Raw genomic sequence first — 19,077 nt, 5'->3', positions numbered from 1 at the left:
ATATTGTGCACTGTAAGTTTAGCATTATACTGACACTGAAGCCGCATCTGTGGTAACCAGGCACATATACTACTGTTCTCTCCTAGAGTAACCCAGAAACATATGCTACTCCTGCCAAGCTGCATGCATCTTGTGGTACAGCCAACTCTGCAAGGTAAACAAAATGAATTGGTCTTCTACACTTACAATTTAGATGCATAGCCCATTCAACTCTATAGGAGAGGCTTTTGTGAGCATCCAATATGACAGTTTAATGTGCTTTCTATATTCATAACACATCCTGATGATTTTTATTTAGAATTAAAAATGATTTTGTTTGCCAAGACACCATGCACAACATTCATGTGAACACTGAATAGCTGTGAATAATAACTTAGTAGAATAGAAAAAAAAAAGGTTGCATGGAAGATTGTTTAGTAGCTGTAGAAAACAGTCCAGAGCACGTGACTCTCTACCTGAAAACATGGCTCCATTAACTGGGAATTTCAGCACTCTATGGTGTGTTTATATTATAGCCATTTAATACAACAAACTAATTGCAACATATTGCAATAACGCCAACAGATACTGCTTTTATATAGAAATCTAAAGTGCCTAAGAAGCAGTTTCAATAAAAGTCTATTATAATGCATGATCCAGCAGGATGCAGGAAAGGGTAACAGTATAAAGTATTAGAGAGCAGAACAATGAGGCATTGATATAGAGTTCGTTAAAATTCCTCTCCACATGTGAGCAGGACACAATATACAGTGTGCTCCTCTGACAAGACTGGTCCTGGTCCCTGAAGAAGCAGCTTGAGGGGAACTTGATTAAGTTTACATTCTGGACACAACACACAAACAAGGCAATTGTTTTGCTGGCTCTCTGCAGGAGCTGCTGACCACAGTTCACCTCTCCTAGCTTCATTCAGGACTCTTGGAAGGCTGAGGGTTAGTAATGACCTGACTGTGTAAATGCTCTCTGAGTAATGTGCACATGCAGCACTTTGGTTGGGCCAAAGAAAGAGCTAAATGTATACTGGCTATTTCTGGGGCGTCTGCCGGACTCTTGTATGATAGCCAATGTATATTTAATGCGTGTGTAATTATAATGATAAAACAGAGCACAAAGGGGACATTTGTAAAGAACTGTAGCAAAAGGCAACCATGCAAAAAGTGCTCTCTGCGCATTTCTGTGTCCCCTCCCTGTGCCTCTATTTTATGTCTGCCCTAGAATAGGAAACATGTTTCATCTGCTCAGTTTTTTATCTCTGAGATGCTGATCATGCCAATGGCATGGACACTGCTGCACCTATGCACTGATAAAAAGGAGGTGGAACGGCCATGTGCTTTCTTGGATACATAAATCAGAACATTAGCCTTACCTGCTGCATGCGTAGAGATTCCAGTTCCCTTTCCAGCCTGGTCCGCAGTCTGTGTTCCAGTTGTTCGCGCTTCTCGCACGCACCTTGCAGCTGTGCCAAAGCCTGTTGCATTTTCTCTACTTTGTCAACATACACCTGCTTCTTCTTCAACTAGGAGAGAAAATAAAGCAAGGAGATGGCAGAGATGTTTGATGAGATACAGCCATTGTCTCCATTGTGAGCATTATACTTTTGTGACTGTTTGTAGAACCTTTGCATTAGATTCCCCAGTCACATAAAATACATAAACATCATAACTCACCAGAGATGCAAGAAAACACTACAAAATGTATTAAGTGGGAGACATAGGCCCTCATTCAGAGCCACTCGCTAGCGGCAGTACGCTCGTTCCGAGCGATGTTCGCACATCTGCGCATGCGTACGGTTTTTAGTACGCATGCGCGAACCAGTCAGTGCGGCCGAAAATCGTTTGTACGCAATATAGCGGGTGCCTGCTATTTTGAGTGACAGAATGAGGCGTATGTGGGAGGTAACAGGGGAAGGTGCTTGAAAACGGGGAGTGGAGATCAGAACGCAGGCGTGCTTAAAGGTCAAAACGGGCGTATTATGGGAGTGCATAATTAATACAGCAGCGTCATTGACCACGTCACTTGGTTTTTTTAAACTCAGAACTGCTCGCAAAATAGCGGTTGAAAAAACCAACCACAAGAATAGCGAGCAGTTCATATCCTGTTCGATGTACTCGATTAATCTAATAAATAGCGGACATGACGTATGGTGCGAGCGGCCAGGGGGCGTTTTTAAGAAATAAAAGAGCGTATGTTTTGCTCGCTCGTTCAGACTTAGAGGTGTGAACAGACTGCAATGTACGAACGGATCATTAGAATAGCCACCCCTTGTTTTTGAACGAACGCAAATAGCGAACGGCTCTGAATGAGGGCCATAATTAGTAAAACAGGCAAAGTATCAGCGTGAGAAAAGAGGATTCGCCTCTGAAACATCACCTGTTGTACTTCTCTCTCCCATAAGAAATTGTATTACGTGGTTTTCACCCATGCCTGCCGAGTGCTGATGTTTTCAGAATTCTAACACTCCATTGTTATCTATGGCTATCAGCAATGGATGTGAAGCATTACACTACATTCTAGTATGCTACCGTTTTCCTCTCATTCCGGACTCGATGCAGAGTGGAATGTGCCCATTTGCAGAGCAATTCATGCTGGGTTTTCGCACTCTGTAGGATCCAGAATCAGGTGTATGCAAGTATTTGTGCTGTAGATTTCAACAAATATTAGCTGCACCATGAATTGGAGTGGGGTAACTGGGCTGTAACCAGGAGTTTTCATGTAGGCAATGCTCAGTGAGGGCATGCGGACAGAACTATGGGCTATGCACAGTTGGCAGGAAGAGTAAATACTCCAGTTTTATCTTTTGCACCAAGGATAGGGCTGATGATAATGCACCTTGATGATGACAAGTAACAAAAGAAACGTATGGCTAGGAGCGGATACTCAGTATTGCACCATGCAAATTTACTTTCAGGACTGCATTCTTTGTTTGTTTTTTAATTTTTTGAAAAAAAGTGATAGAAAAAAAAAAAATTTGAAAAAGAAATAGAACAAAAGTCTACGATCGGTTTCCTAAGGAGATTTATGATGGAATGTACTAACACTAAAATGCGATCAAACCTCCACAAATTGACATTTGTAGAGTTTTGTATGCATTTCCCACATACATCAGGCTCCGGAAAGCGAAACTTTCCGGAGCTTGCACCAGATAGGAAACACAATCTATAGATGCCATTGCCTAATAGAAGCCTATGGGACTCCCAGAAGTCCTCACATTGCAAAGGACAGAACTTATCGCAAAAGCTGTCCTTTGCCGTTTTAACCACAATACTACATGCATACGGCGTTAATAAGTGCCACTATGCATGCGATAAGTGGCGGGATGGATCACATCCGAAATGCAATGCTGGATACATCCAGCCCCTATATTGCTACAAAGATACTATATAATATAACTGACACAGCAAGTGAATGATCCCATCACTAGGGAGACCTGACCGCACACGTACGTGTGTGTGTGTGTGTGTGTGTGTGTGTGTGTGTGTGTGTGTGTGTGTGTGTGTGTGTGTGTGTGTGTGTGTGTGTGTGTGTGTGTGTGTGTGTGTAACTTGGGAGGCAAGGCAGCAGTATACCAGTTTGGTCACATTTTAGACTGCTAAGAATCATTTTTCATTAACCCGTTCATGCCCAGTACTGGCAGCAGCAAAGCAAATATTTATTATTTATTTTTTTATAGTTGAAAGCAAAATCTTTCTTTGTAGTATATTCTATTATAAGGATAGAGACATATGGATGAAAGATAATTTAATTACAGAATAACATCAAGCAGAGCTGTGGGTGGGGTGCTCTCTGGCAGATATTACCCAGTCTGGGACTCAAGGACAGATGCTTCCAGTGTTGATAACCCAGCGAAAATCCTAAAGGCACAGTATTATTTTCTAACAATTTGCCTGAATGTACTGAGCTGCAATTCTAAACTATATGTTCACCTTACAGCCCCACAGTCAGATACATGTCAGTGAGTGACATGCAGTACTGTTCTCATGAGCTATAACATTACCAGACATGGAACCCCCCCATAGTAGTGCAAATTTATGTTTGCTGGAGTTATCCTTTAAAAAGGGCCTTTCACCCATGCAAATAGAAAAAGGAAATCATTTCTAGCCCAGTCATGATTATTAAAGTATTAAATGTGCAGAGGGGAAATAAGCAGGTATGTCCTGACATGATATTCTCATGCCTTTTATGGTACCGTTCTAGTATGTAAAGAATCTAGTATATCCCAACTCTTTGCCAAGCAGACTCTTTTAGAATGCACTTGACAAAGCTATGAGAGGAATCCCCTGTGTTTATACCGGCTGCTGAAGATACCTCTTATGGTATCAGGTTGGCCAGCAATGCCAGTCCATCACAGAGTCATAATTGTCATCAGGCAGAGCAAAACACAAGAGAAGGCCAGGAATATGCCACTAAACTCCAAGTGACTCAACCCCAGTAATGCTCAGCCTCTCTAGTAACAGGGCTGGGCTGTAGGGAAATTTAAGTAATATTGTAGAAAGTGAGGAATCATTTTCATTTCCCTTCTGTGCCACTGGCAGCAGTAATGGTAAGATGCATTTTTTTTTGTGCTGAATGTTTTATTTACTTTCTTATACATACATATGGATATTATGGGTTCAGGGCAACTGCATCCCAAAACAAATTTATTTTAACCATCCTCCTACCCTCAATAAGCATAAAATAAGATATATGGTAAGAACATACCCTTGTTACCTCTATTTCTACGAAGTCCATAGGATTCCACAGGATGCCTTGGGGGGGGGGGGTATAGGCAATGGCGGAGACATCGGGCACCACAGAGTTAAAGTTTTCAGCCTCCCAGGATGCACTGGGGTCCCTCTCCTATACCCCGCCCCCGAGCCAAGGCAAATCAGTTACGTAACAAGCCATAGGCCGGAGGAGGAGAAGATAGAGAGAAGAAAGTCTGGAACACGCAAGAATCACATTCTCACCAGAAGGAGATGGAAAGACTGGTGACCAGATCAAAGCCCATCTGCAGTACTGGTGTGTCAAGGCAGGAGTCCTGTGGAACCCTATGGACTTCGTAGAAATAGAGATAACAACGGTAAGTTCTTTCCATGAATGTAAGCCTCAGAAATCACCATGCGAATCCATCCTGACAAAGTTTGCTTTGTGGCAGGCCAACCTTTCTTATGGAAACCATAGAGGACAAACAAGGAGTCCGATTTTTGAAATGGACTGGTACGGTCAACATAAATCCTTAGAGCCCGTACCACATCCAAGGAGGCCTCACCAGCTGAGAGGTCTGGGGAATTAAAGGCCGGTACTATGATTTCCTCATTAATGTGGAAACTAGATACCACCTTAGGTAGAAAACCAGGGCGAGTGCGAGGCACCGCCCTATCTCTATGAAAAATCAGAAAGGGAGGGCCCCCAAATATGACACCCTTCTGACCTAAGCAATGGCCAGAAGAAACACAGTCTTAGCTGTAAGCCATTTTAAATCCACTGAGCCCAGTGGTTCAAATGGCGGTCCTTGGAGAGCCCTCAGGACCACAGCCAAATCCCAAGGAGCCACTGGTGGAACAAAGGGAGGCTGAATGCGAAGTACACCTTGCATAAAGGTGCGGACATCAGGAAGAGTAGCAATCCTACGCTGAAACCATACAGACAGGGCAGAAACCTGCACCTTCAGGGAAGCAAGGCAAAGACCATGATCTAAGCCCGCCTGTAGGAAAGCCAAAACCCTGGATATCCTATAGACCTGAGGATCATAGCCTCTAGGGCGACACCATTCGAAGAAAGTATGCCACACTCGGTGGTAAATTCTTGCAGAAGCCGGTTACCAAGCTCTGAGCATGGTGTTAACTACAGAGCTAGAAAAAGCCCCGGACCTTAAGAGGGTAGTTTCAACAGCCACGCCGTCAAAGACAGACGACTCCGGTACGGGTAATGGCAAGGACCTTGAGACAACAGGTACGGACGTAGAGGCAACAGCATCGGAGTGTCTATGGAGAGACTCTGCAGATCTGAGTACCAGGGCCGTCTGGGCCACGCTGCAGCTATCAGCAGGAGTGTGCCACCTTTTTGCTTGAATTTGCAAATCACTCGAGGAAGAAGGGAGAACGGAGGGAAGAGGTACGCAAACTGGAAAGTCCACCTGACTGACAGAGCGTCCATCAGAAGTGCCTCTGTGTCTCTTGTTCTTGACCCGTACACAGGTAGCTTGTTGTTGTGTCAGGAGGCCATGAGGTCCATCTCTAGAAGCCCCCACTTGTTCACCAGTAGCTGAAACACCTCCTGGTGAAGAGACCATTCTCCTGGATGCACGTCTTGACGGCTGAGAAAGTCTGCTTCCCAGTTGAGGACTCCTGGTATGAACACTGCTGAGATGGCAGGGAGATTGTCTTCCACCCAAGCTAGAATGCGGGACACCTGTCAGGGCCGCCTGACTGCGGGTTCCTCTTTGGCGGTTTATGTAAGCCACCGTGGTTGTGTGGTCCGACTGCACCTGCACAGGTTTTCCGTGGAGGACATGTCTTGCTTGTTGGAGAGCTTTGAATACTGCCCAAAGTTCCAAGATGTTTATTGGAAGCGCAGATTCTGCTGGCGTCCACCTTCCCCGGAAGAAGTGCGGACCAGTCACTGCTCCCCAGCCCCGGAGACTGGCGTCCGTCATCAGAAGGACCCAGTCCGCAATCCACCTGTTCAGGTGAGCAGTCTGCAGCCACCAGGCCAGAGACAGATGTACCTCCGGGGGAAAGCACCATTGTCTGTCTTTATCCGATGGGGCAACCCATTCCATCTGGAGAGGATCAACTTCTGCAGAGGTCTGGAGTTAAACTGGGTGTACTCCACCAAGTCGAACGTTGACACCATGGATCCCAGTAACCTCATCGCCGAGTGAATAGACACCCGGCGACTCTGCAGGCAACTGCGTACTCTTGCCTGTAATGCAGAGATCTTTTCCTCTGTCACAAATATCCTCTGATGTTGGGAGTCCAACAGAGCTCCGAGATGGAGCATCCTCTGTGAGGGAACCAGGGAGGACTTCATCCAGTTTAAATCAGCCAGCCATGAGTCTGCAACACAGAGACTGTCAGTTGCAGATCGCACTGAAGTATCTCTGGAGACTATGCCAACAACAGGAGGTCGTCCAGATAGGGCAACAAGCGGACCCCCTGTATCCACAGGTGGGCTGCCATAACTGCCATGACTTTGGTAAACACTCGAGGCGCCGTGACCAGACCAAAGGGCAGTGCCTGAAACTGGAAGTGTTGGTCGACCACTGCAAACCTGAGGAAACGCTGGTGTGCTGAGACAATGGGGATATGCAGGTAGGCATCCTGAATATCTAGCAACACCATAAAATCCCCAGGCTCCATCACCAAAATGATGGAACGCAGGGTCTCCATCCTGAACAGAGGAATCCTCAAGGATTTGTTGAGGGATTTGAGGTTGAGGATTGGCCTGTAAGACCCATTGGGTTTCTGTACCAGAAAGAGATTTTAGTAATACCCCAAACCCCACTGGGACAATGGCCTGGAGCATAGAGTGTAACACTTTCCGGAATTCCAGGGCCTTGTCTTGATCTGACAGAAGACCCGTGGTGAAATATCGGCTGGGAGGCCTCCACCGGAAGGAGAGGGCGTACCCCCGAAAGACCACTTCTCTTACCCAAGTGTCCGTGGTGGTCAGACACCAGCACTGGGCGAACTGAAGAAGCTGGCCTCCCACTTTGGGGTCCCCCAAGGAAAGGCCCATCCCGTGAGGCTGAAGGTTTATCGTCCGACTTGGGAGTAGGACGTCTTGTATCCAAGCCTGTTTCTTTGGCTTGGCAGATTTCTTGGCCCCTGACTGTCTAGGAAAGGACTGTACTTTAGACTTACCCTGGGCTCTATAGGGCCAAAAGGACGAAGAACCCGACCCTGATGGGACTGTAGCCGATGGCAGACACGCAGACTTAGCTGCTGCCAGAGTGGCCACAATTTTGTCCAGATCAGGGCCAAACAGGACCTGTCCATTAAAGGGTAAGCATTCCAATCACATTTTGGAATCTGCATCCGCTTTCAAAGAGCGCAACCAGAGGGCGTGGCGAGCCGCTACTGCTGCCGAGGAGATTCTGGAAGTGAGGAGACCTATATCCAAAGCTGCCTCATTAATGTACATGGCTGAGTCTCTAAGATTGCCCACTAACTCCACCTGCTCAGGTGAAGAGTCAAGCTATCTGCCCAGCGCTCCATGGCTCTGGCCACCCAGCACACGGCCATAGCCGGTCTGGACGCCCCTCCAGCAAGGGAATAAATGGATTTCAGGCATATTTCTACCTTGCGATCGGTAGCATCCTTTAAGGAGGACATGGAGGGTATGGGTAATGTAGCACTCCTCACTAGGCGTATGACATGCGAATCCACTTGTGGAGGAGTTTCCCACTTGGAAAAATAATTATCCGCAAAGGGGTATGCAAACGTTTTTGAGGCTGGTACCGCTTACCCAGATTTTTCCACGCCTCCTCTAAATGCTCCACTAACTGACCAGATAGAGGAAATACAGTGGCATAACCCTTAATATCCTTAAAGAAGGCGTATTTGGATTTGGCCACGGGGGGATAGTCATCCTTAATAACCAAGGCCGCACGGACTGCCCGTATAAGGCCAGGTATATAGACTTTAGACTTAGACTCCGCCTCCTTAGTACGAAGGGGCTTCTGGTCTGGAAAGTCAAATATCTCACCATCATCAGAAATCATGTCATCCTCATCATACTGAGCCATCTGAGACACTAAAGGCCGCATTGATGACTCCCCCTGTAAAACGTCCATCAGGTGTTGTACCGTATTGGACAATGAATTCACCCACCCACGCAGGCTCCTGCAAGACCTGGGGGGGCGAAAGCGGGAGAGACTGGGGTACCATCAGCTGCCTGGGGAACCCCTACATGGGTGATGAGACTACCGACTGCTGAGATAACCCCATTTGGGGAAACGCAGGGGGCATCGCAGGCTGGCCCACAAGGGTTGTAAGTGCCTTAGCAAAACAAGCCCAGGGCGGTTCCTGCACAGGCGCAGTAACGGAGATTGGGCGTGATAGGAGGTAACATGCCCTACATAAACCCTCAGTGTTTCCAACACCCATCCGCTAATGGTACATTACATGTGGTACACTTTAGCTGAAGAAGAAAGTCACGTTCACTCTCAGACATGATGAGTGTAACGGAGTGTGTGTGACTCACCTCACTGAAAACTACTGTTAAGGTGCATACACACTAGATGATATGCTCCCTGAGCGATATCGTCTAGTGTCCCCGGCAGGCTGTGCTCAATGTCGTTCATGACATTGAGCACAGCCGCTGAACGATATCATTAGCGATATCGTTCAGCGCCGGGCTCTCTCACCCATTCCCTGACATGCAGCAACCTGACGAGGTCGTCAGGTTGGCCTGCATGTCAGCGCGATGAACGATGATGACGAACGACCCGCGGGAACGCGCGTCGTCATCATCGTTCATCTTTTTTGTGTTAAAAATGGACGATAAAGTGGACGACTGAACGATAACGATATCGTTATCGTTCAGTCGTCCACTTTAATCGCCCAGTGTGTACGCACCATTACTGTGAGGCAATGAACACCCTGCAACACCGCACCGCAAGGGCTTTAGCAGAGGATAGTAAAATGGCTGACAGTCAGAGTGAAAGTACAGGCAGACAGCACTAGCATTAAGTTACATACAATGCAGAAATAAATCCCTGCACTACCAGCACTATGATCAACTACACAGAGACAGAGCCTGGTAGGAAACAGTGCTGCATACTCTGACCTTAATAGGAGGAGAGGTATGCGGGGGAACCCGGACCGCGATGCCACCTGTATTCAGCTTCCAGCAGCGTTTGCACACTTCTTGAAACTGGCCGCCGAGGAGCAGAGAGGAGGCGGGCCCCGGGGAGGATCGCTGAAACAGCCCGCCAGACCGCTATGGAAAGGCAATGTGCAGCAGGGGAGGCGCCGGCTGTGAGACAGGGAAGGCGCGCTCCCCTGGCATGAAATTAACCCCCGAGACGCTGGAGCTTAACCGCTCTGTTTCAGCCCGCTGTCCCTGGTGGTCTAGTGGAAGTGCAGGTTAATACCTGGCTCCACACGCAGCCTGTCCCCAGGGAGCCCCCTGCTTGAGGACCAAGGACTCTGTATCGGCAGGTACCCTCTGCGGGGCCCCGCCACTTACCTGCCCCTTTGAAACCGGCCACAGTCCGGGTAATCCGGGGTCACCGCTAGCAGCGACCCCAGACACCCACCAACATCCCCAGATCAGTACCGGTGTTCTGCTCCGGCGGGGTGGAGGAGCGACAGTATAGACCTCAGTACTTATGTAGTGCCCCCTGTAGTTGTGCCCCTTATGCAGTGCCACCTGTATTTGTGCCCCTTATGCAGTGTCACTTGTAGATGTGCCCCTTATGCACTGCCACCTGTATTTTTACCCCCTGTATTTGTGCCTCTTATGCAGTGCCCCCTGTATTTGTGTCCCTTATGCAGTTCCCCCTGTATTTGTGACCCTTATGCAGTACCCTCTGTATTTGTGCCCCTTATGCAGTGCCCCCTGTATTTGTGTCCCTTATGCAGTGCCCCCTGTATTTGTGCCCCTTATGCAGTGCCCCCTGTATTTGTGCCCCCAAAAGTTGTGCCCTTTAAGCAGTGCCCAGCCCAGTCCATACCTGACCACGCTGGCTCTGGCTTCCGCTGACGCTGCCTCTGACTGGATCTAACTAGTTCCAGCAGGCATACAGGGCAGGCTCCTCACATCGCGGGTGACATCATGACGTAACCAGCGTACTGGGAATGCTGGCCTCTGAAGTGATCAGAGGCTTCTTTAGTCTCTGATCGCGTCAGAGAACAGTGGTCCCAGTTCCAGTGGGGGGAGCCGCATCTTAAAACCAAAAGAGCCACATGCAGCTCGAGAGCCGCGGGATGGCCACCCCTGATTTATGGGACGTGGTGGAGAGGTCCATTCACACCCAATATCATGCACCTAAAAATATCAGGGAGCTGTGGGAAGCTATCCAAACTCTATGGGTAAACTTTTCCCCAGAGGTCTTCTGTCCAATACAGGGGTCCTACACAATACTAGGCATCTATCCCATGACTTTTGGCACTTCAGTGTGTGTTTGGGGTGTTTTTATGTGTATATTATACCATGTTCTATTTATATTAGTAAAACCATTATATATATATATATATATATATATATATATATATATATATATATATATATATATATATATTTATTTTCATCCAGATTAATTCCTAAACAAATGCAAAACTTTGAAAACACAGTGAGATGTTAGAAAGTGCAGCGTTGTTGTTTATTTTGGGAGATTAAACCTGAAACTTGAAATATTTTTATAATTAGCCAGCAAGCACAGATGTTTAAAATAGTAAAAGAAAGATGCTGGGGGTATGCAGGCGTGCGGGCTGTCTCGCAGGTCTCCCCGATGCTGATCAGTAACCTTCCTCCCTCCATGGAATGTTAGAAACAGCCTGATGTTTTCCAGACCGTAAGACAAGAAAATAAAAAATGGTTCCATTTCCACCTACCAAACATTCCTCTATCCCAGACACTGCCCAGACTCCAGGCAGCGTAAGTGTGAAGTGCGTCCAGCCTGATTTCCAGTTTTCCACCCAGACAGAGCCTAAGCCTGGTCAATGTATTTTACAGCTACTGAATCGGTTAAAGGTAAATCTGGCATTTAGCTTGTGGCTCGCTAGAAGATGGGAGCTGACAGGTTGGGGAATGTTGTTCAACTTACAGAAGAATGAGTGGTAAAAATGGCCAGGAATGTAATGGGTGATAAGATGCAGATTTGTACTGACTTTTGCCTGAGCAACCAACACGTAACAGCTTTACAGAGATGATAATACTAACCATGCTAACCAACACTAACTAACCAATACTAGCCATGCAGTATTGGCCACATGGAAATGTAACATTGCATTGCAACAGTAATGTGAAAGACATGAGCTGTTGGCTAGCTCTCGGTAAAGTCACTAGATCATCAACATTTAGCAGAATTTAGGTGGTTGGGACAATAAAACTTTCCCTGTCTTTACATGTGAAAAGTGACAACATATTGGCTCCTATCTGACCTAACTGGCCTCCTTGGATTACACTGTGAAGGTCTGCTGTTCATATGAACACAAGAATTCAATACCAAATGTTGGACTGAGCTCAGTTTAATAAGATAAAAAAAAAAAAAAATTATTGCTTGAACTAACACCCAAGACTATGTGATTGGCCCAAACTTACTTCTTCTTCCAGCTTCACCACTTTGGCCTGTGCATTGTTTAGGGCCTGGTCCCGGATCTCAATATGCCTTCTTTGGTCTTCATTCATGGAACGTAAAGAGGACAGTTCCATCTCCAGCTTCTCTTTCTCTCGCTGTATTTCTTTGTCTACGAAGAAATAATGAATGTATTTATTTTTTTCTCCAAATTCTTCATACTTGCACCTATAAAAATGCATCATCCCAGAGTCCACTGTATGTGAGAAACGCTATCGCCGATAATAGGAGAGTGTTCCACTCTCATTTCACTTACTAATATTTTGATATTTGTTTATATGACAGCAGAAATCAATTTAAACGGGAGCTGTGGGCGCTAGTAAACAATTGAATTCCCCGCTATTCCTTTGTACAAGTTTTTAAAGGAAGCCATAGTTAACTATTACATTGACACACAAATTGTCTTCCAGTCATGGACCAAGGGTATCTAAAGTATATTTGAATTACATTTAACCATGTTTGGGGTAAAGAAGGACAAGGAGCTTGTGATGTACTAACAGTTATTCAGAGGTAAATTGATATCAGAAGCCTTATCACCTAAATGCAATTTTGCATAATAAAAATACTAAAGCACTGTAAAGCTTCAGCTGGATCAGGCGTAGCAATACAATTAAGATCACAAGTGTTCAATATGAATTTAGTGTTAAAATCTGCATGTATCCATCTTGCTAGTAAGGTATGGGGTTTACTCATCAAGAGGTAAAGGTCCTGCTAATAAGAGGGCCCAAGCATCTTTTCTAGTGAGAATGTTTGAAAGTCTGTCATGGAGTTCCCAGGTGAAAGCTAATAATATTTCAAATAAAACATAAAAGATTATATCTTTCCATCCAGACACCGTTCTCATAGAGAGAAAATGATAATGTGGTAGCATCAGGACAAGGAAGTTCAATCTATAGACATTATATGAGATACAAGAAAAATAAATGTGGACATCTGGAATAGGGAGCCTTAATCATAACAGATGGGGCTAGCAGTTTGCATTACTACCTGCTGTCTGATCTCCCTTATGCACACTGGGTCTGATTCACTACGGATCACAACTGCGATTGCAATAGCGATTGCACAGGCAGTTCAACTGTGATAGTATGCAAATTCATTGCGATCGCTATGCCACCACAGCACTACATAAGGATGAACATTTTACTTACCACACATCCGTAATGTTTAGCAAGACTGCAAAACCATCGGTACAATCGAGTACAATCGCAGCCTCACGCACAGTTGCACAAGCTCTAACCTTACTCAGAAATTGCTAACAGCCACGCACACTATGAGGCTTCAAGGCTGCGTATGCAATCGCAGTGGATAATTTATGCATGCCCCTGCAACGCCGTTGAAACACACTAGCATGCCTGCGTTCGTTCCACCACCCCCTCATCACCACCCACAAATGGCACTTACTGTCAATCACTCTGCGATGGGTCTGCGTAGCCTCTGCGATCTCAGGGCCTGATTCAGACCTGATTCAGCCGTCGCTCCGGGTCTCGCACCAAAGGGGGCGTGCTGTAGATGGTGAGTGACAGCACGCCCCCTTTGGTGGGCGTGCCGGGCGCGTTGCTGCACAAACGGAGGCGTTCCGATGGGAACGCCTACCGTCTGGGGCCGGCCCCACTGACATCACAAGTGATGTCAGTGGGAGTGCTTTTGGCTCTGATAGAGCCAAAAGCACTCCAGGGCTTGCGGCAGCGAGACCCTACCGCAGGGTCTCGTTGCAATCCGATGGTCGCAATGGTCTTGACCATCACGACCATCATTTTGGCCGCTCGCATAAGCTGTGGGTGGTCACCCACAGTTATGCGAATGGCCAGGAGGCCACTCCATTTTTTGATAGGAGGGCCCTGATTCAGAGCAAGCGCTCTGGTCAGAGCGTCCGGCTCTGAATCAGGCCCTCAGTCTCGATCGCAGTGGCAGGTTTGCGCACACGCAGTGCTTTGCATACAAATGCGCAAAACGCAACAATCGGCCGATTGCGTGCATATTAGCAACTGCGATCCAAGCTGAAACAGGCCCCCTGTCCATATTTTGCAACAGAGGGCAAAGCTTTCTTTTAAATGGCTGTTATTGTTCCTTCCCTCTCGGCTAGTGCCAATCCTTTGACTCACTCAATTAAATAGTAATTATAAACAACATCACTTTAACATCCATCTATTTCCAACTACACATACCAAACAGCTGGGTGTGGGCTTGAGAGAGGGGTGGAAATCTGTGGTAAACTCTAGGCCATAAACTAATGAGAGAGAAAGCTCTTGACAGGGCACGAACTGGGCACAGTTTCACTAAGACATTGTCGTCATGTTATATCTAATATACAAGAAAGGGATCATGATGTTTCACTTAAGCATAAATATTCGAAGATTCTTATTGTGGAGTGCCAATAAAATTCTGTATGAACTATGAATATTTTTGGGAAGCTTAACAATCTCAGTCCAGGCCTTTTTTTTCCTATATTACACTAAAAACCTTTATACAGGGCTTCATGATTTGTTGTGTTTTGAATAAATTCTGAAGTATTTAGTAACTATGCATCCTAAATTTCCAACACCCGATTCCAATAATTCTTGATAGGATAAATGGGTCTCTAACACTGTTGCGTGCTAAGCTTGGGCATCTATATGGCAGATAAGGGTGAGGTATATATTGTTGACTTTTCGAATGACAACAACAGAATGTTGGACATATACATTATATCGACATGTCAAACATCAACATTGACAATCTTGATTGTCAGCTTGTCAACATACAGCCATGGCCAAAAGTTTTGAGAATGACAAGTATTGGTTTTCACAAAGTTTGCTGCTTCAGTGTTTTTAGACCTTTTTGTCAGATCTTACTATTGTATACTGAAGTAAAATTACAAGCATGTCATAAGTGTCTCAGGGTTTTTTTTGACAATTACATTAAATTTATGCAGAGTCAATATTTGCAGTGTTGACCCTTCTTTTTTCAAGACCACTGCAATTCGCCTTGGCATGCTGTCAATCAACTTCTGGGCCACATACTGAGTGATGACCGCCCATTCTTGCCTAATCAATGCTTGGAGTTTGTCAGAATTTGTGGGTGTTTGTTTGTCCACCCACCCCTTCAGGATTGACCACAAGTTCTCAATGGGATTAAGGTCTGGGGAATATCAGGCCATGAACCCCAAATTTCGATGTTTTGTTCCCCGAGCCAATAAGTTATCACTTTTGCCTTATGGCAAGGTGCTCCATCATGCTGGAATAGGTATTGTTCGTCACCAAACTGTTCTTGGATGGTTGGGAGAATTTGCTCTTGGAGGATGTTTTGATACCATTCTTTATTCATGGCTGTGTTCTTAGGCAAAATTGTGAGTGAGCCCACTCCCTTGGCTGAGAAGCAACCCCACACATGAATGGTCTCAGGATGCTTGACTGTTGGCATGACACAGGACTGATGGTAACGCTCACCTTTCCTTCTCCAGACAAGCGTTTTTGCAGATGCCAAAAACAATCTGATAGGGGATTCATCAGAGAAAATAACTTTACCCCAGTACTCAGCAGTCCAATGCCTGTACCTTTTGCAGAATATCAGTCTGTCCCTGATGTTTTTCCTGGAGAGAAGTGGCTTCTTTCCTGCCCTTGACACCAAGCCATCCTCCAAAAGTCTTTGCCTCACTGTGTGTGAAGATGCACTCATACCTGCCTGCACTGGTGGGGTTCCCGATCACGCAACTAAATCAACTTTAGGAGACGGTCCTGGCTCTTGCTGGACGTTCTTGGGCGCCCTGAAGCCTTCTTCACAACTATTGAACCTCTCTCCTTGAAGTTCTTGATGATCCAGTAAATGGTTGATTTAGGTGCAATCTTACTAGCAGCAATATCCTTACCTGTGAAGCCCTTTTTGTGCAAAGCAATGATGACTGCACGTGTTCCCTTGCAGGTAGCCAAGGTTAACAGAGGAAGAACAATGATTTCAAGCTCCACCCTCCTTTTAAAGATTTCAGTCTGTTATTCTAACTCAATCAGCATCTCAGAGTGATCTCTAGACTTGTCCTCGTCAACACACTCACCTGTGTTAACGAGAGAATCACTGACCTGATGTCAGCTGGTTCTTTTGTGGCAGGGCTGAAATGCAGTGGAAATGTTTTTGGGATTAAGTTTATTTTCATGGCAAAGAGGGACTTTGCAATTAATTGCAATTCATCTGATCACTCTTCATGACATTCTGGAGTATATGCAAATTGCCATCATGAAAACTGAAGCAGCTGACTTTGTGAAAACCAATACTTGTATAATTCTCAAAACTTTCGCCATGGCTGTATGGTCATTCCATGTCAAGTGGACCAATTTTTAAGATTGTCCTGATCTGACCATCTCCAATTTTGCACTTTCATTGTTTGTTTAATATTTATTTATTATTTTCACATCTTTATTTTTCACCTCCCTACATGCAGCAGCTGCTGCTCTTATCTATCCTACACCTTTTTACACTTCACCTTTCCTTATTGGAGTGATGCCCTGGGGTGGCTCAGCTGGGCTGGTTTGGGGGTTTCCTGCGCTCTGGATTTCAACCCCAGTATGTTAGGGACCTACCCTCAGAGATTACCTGGGCGCGGTGGGTAGGCCCATAACCATGGCCATGATTATGCCAAAACCTCTTATTATTTGCAAAATTCTATTGCAAAATGTATTATTAATATATAGTGAATAATGTTGGAGTTGTGCATCTGTACTTCTTTTTTGTATGTTTGCAACAATAGTCTCCACAGGTAGCACCTCCCATTATATATATATTTTCAGGGTGCGCAGTCTAGGGCCCTATTTCCACATCTCCAATTTTGATAACATTTTACAAGAAGATTGGTATATACGTCAGACTAACTTTGGGAAAAATTTTGTTAACAATATGCAATAGTAGCCAAGTTATAGCCCTCAAGTATCCTAATTATCAAAATTGGAGATGGTCAAGTGAGCACCCCTGGTCCACTTGACATGGAATGACCCCACAGCATTTTATGGCGATTCTAGACCTAACTGCAGTCTAACCCTAAACGCAGAATAACCCTAACCACAGCCTACACTTCCAACACCCCATTCCAATTAATTTTCATAGGAAAAATGGGTGTTTAATACGGCTGCGTGCCAAGCTTGGGCATCTATATGGTAGATGCGGGTGTGGTACAAAATGTCAATATTCGGAATGTCAACATGGTCTAAATGTTGACATTCAGATTTTCAACATTATGTCGACATGTCAAATGTCAACACTGACAATGTCCACTGTTGGCCATATCAACAGAGTTTTAAGGAGATTCTAGCCCTAACCACAGCCCAACACTAAAACTGTACTGTCCATATTCACAATGTGGACATTATGACAATGCCAACATTATGTCTATGTAAACATTTTGTCCATGTCAACATTCAGACCATGTTGACATTTGGGTGTCGACATTCTGAACATAGAAATAATGACTGCATACAAGTAGATACAGCCATGACTGGGACAGAACTCTCGATTTCAAAAATTTATTTTGATTTTCAAAAATCCATTAACTTCCCCCAGGTAAACATTATCCTTGTTATATAAATATATTTTTATTTCATAAGGGATAGGTTACACTAGGAATGCATGTAACAGCAAGGTAACATACTTGTTGGGTGAAACAATAACCAGTCTCTTATGGGACTGGCCATACTTGCAGATAATGGTCTCTTGCAACAGTAAATCCACATATCCACTAGGCGATTAAAATGAGCGATTGAACGATAGCGACAGTTATCGGTCAATCGCTCATTAATCGTGCATGAATCGGGGAAAATGCTGATTACGACCAGCGATGCCCGCTTCCGCTTGTCGTTTCCGACATCACTCATCGCCTGAGCATGCTGGTCAATCGGCCGATAACGACAGATTGTCCATGTTTAGGAATGAGGGAGGGTGCCTACACTGAACAACATATCGTTCAGTGTAGGCAGTGCAGGGGAAGAGGAACGACTGTACGATTACAATGTTGTAATCGTACTGTTGTTCCTTTATGTGCTAGTGTATAGGCACCTTTAGACACGGTTGCAGTGAGACATAAATGGTCACAATGCAATGTTACTATTTCCACTTACAAAGATGTTTTTTTACTTTCTATTATGTTTCGAAAAAGAAAATAGGAGTTATGGTATGACATACCTTTGTTAACTCCTTTTCTTCGAGGTCCATGGGGTCCACAGCCATCACATTGGGGTTTATGGATTCATCCAGGCACCAAACAGTTAATCCAAGCTCTCAGCTCCCAGGATCCACTAGGTCCTCCCCCATATACCCCGCCCCTGGTCACAGGGCGTCAGTTTGTCACAAAACCCACCAAGAGAAGGCAAAAAGAGGTAAGGAAGGAAGGACATATGCTCTCTAGACATTCTCTCCACGAGGGAAACACTCAAGAGATACAACAAAACTACCCATTAACACTAGGTGCGTTAGGGTGGGTGTCCTGTGGACCCCATGGACTTCGAAGAAAAGGAGTTAACAAAAGGTATGTCATACCACAACTCCTATTTTCTTCTTCGGGGTCCATGGGGTCCACAGCCATCACATTGGGGATATACCCAAGCAGTACCCCTAAGGGCGGGAACGCTCCTGTGTCTCGGAAGAAAGGAGGATCCTGCGCCCAAAGGAGGCATCCTGAGAGGCAAAGGTGTCAAATGCATAATATGTTATAAAGGTGTGGACAGACGACCACGTGGCTGCCTTACACAATTGTTCCGCAGACGCGCCCCAGCTGCCCATGAAGGACCCACAGACCGCGTAGAGTGTGCCCTGATTGAGTCTGGCACCCTACGACCCAC

The 19,077-nt window shown here is 45.5% G+C and overlaps 1 protein-coding gene across 3 annotated transcripts in view; it reads right to left on the bottom strand.

Annotated features, from left to right (window-relative positions):
* Nucleotides 1–19,077, bottom strand: part of AMOT (angiomotin) — an 85,803-nt gene that overhangs the window by 22,491 nt on the left and 44,235 nt on the right. For all 3 annotated transcript variants that reach the window (XM_088482836.1, XM_088482835.1, XM_088482837.1), the window contains 2 exons: nt 12,247–12,392; nt 1,364–1,513 (listed from right to left, as the gene is read on the bottom strand). In XM_088482836.1, the coding sequence (XP_088338962.1) occupies nt 1,364–1,513; nt 12,247–12,392 (296 nt within the window). The remainder of the gene's footprint in view (nt 1–1,363; nt 1,514–12,246; nt 12,393–19,077) is intronic.

The sequence above is a fragment of the Taudactylus pleione genome, unplaced genomic scaffold (genome assembly GCF_031769625.1).
Source record: "Taudactylus pleione unplaced genomic scaffold, aTauple2 ptg000296l, whole genome shotgun sequence".
In the NCBI taxonomy this organism is placed as follows: Eukaryota; Metazoa; Chordata; class Amphibia; order Anura; family Myobatrachidae; genus Taudactylus; species Taudactylus pleione.
This window is presented reverse-complemented; position numbering and strand designations above follow the sequence as displayed.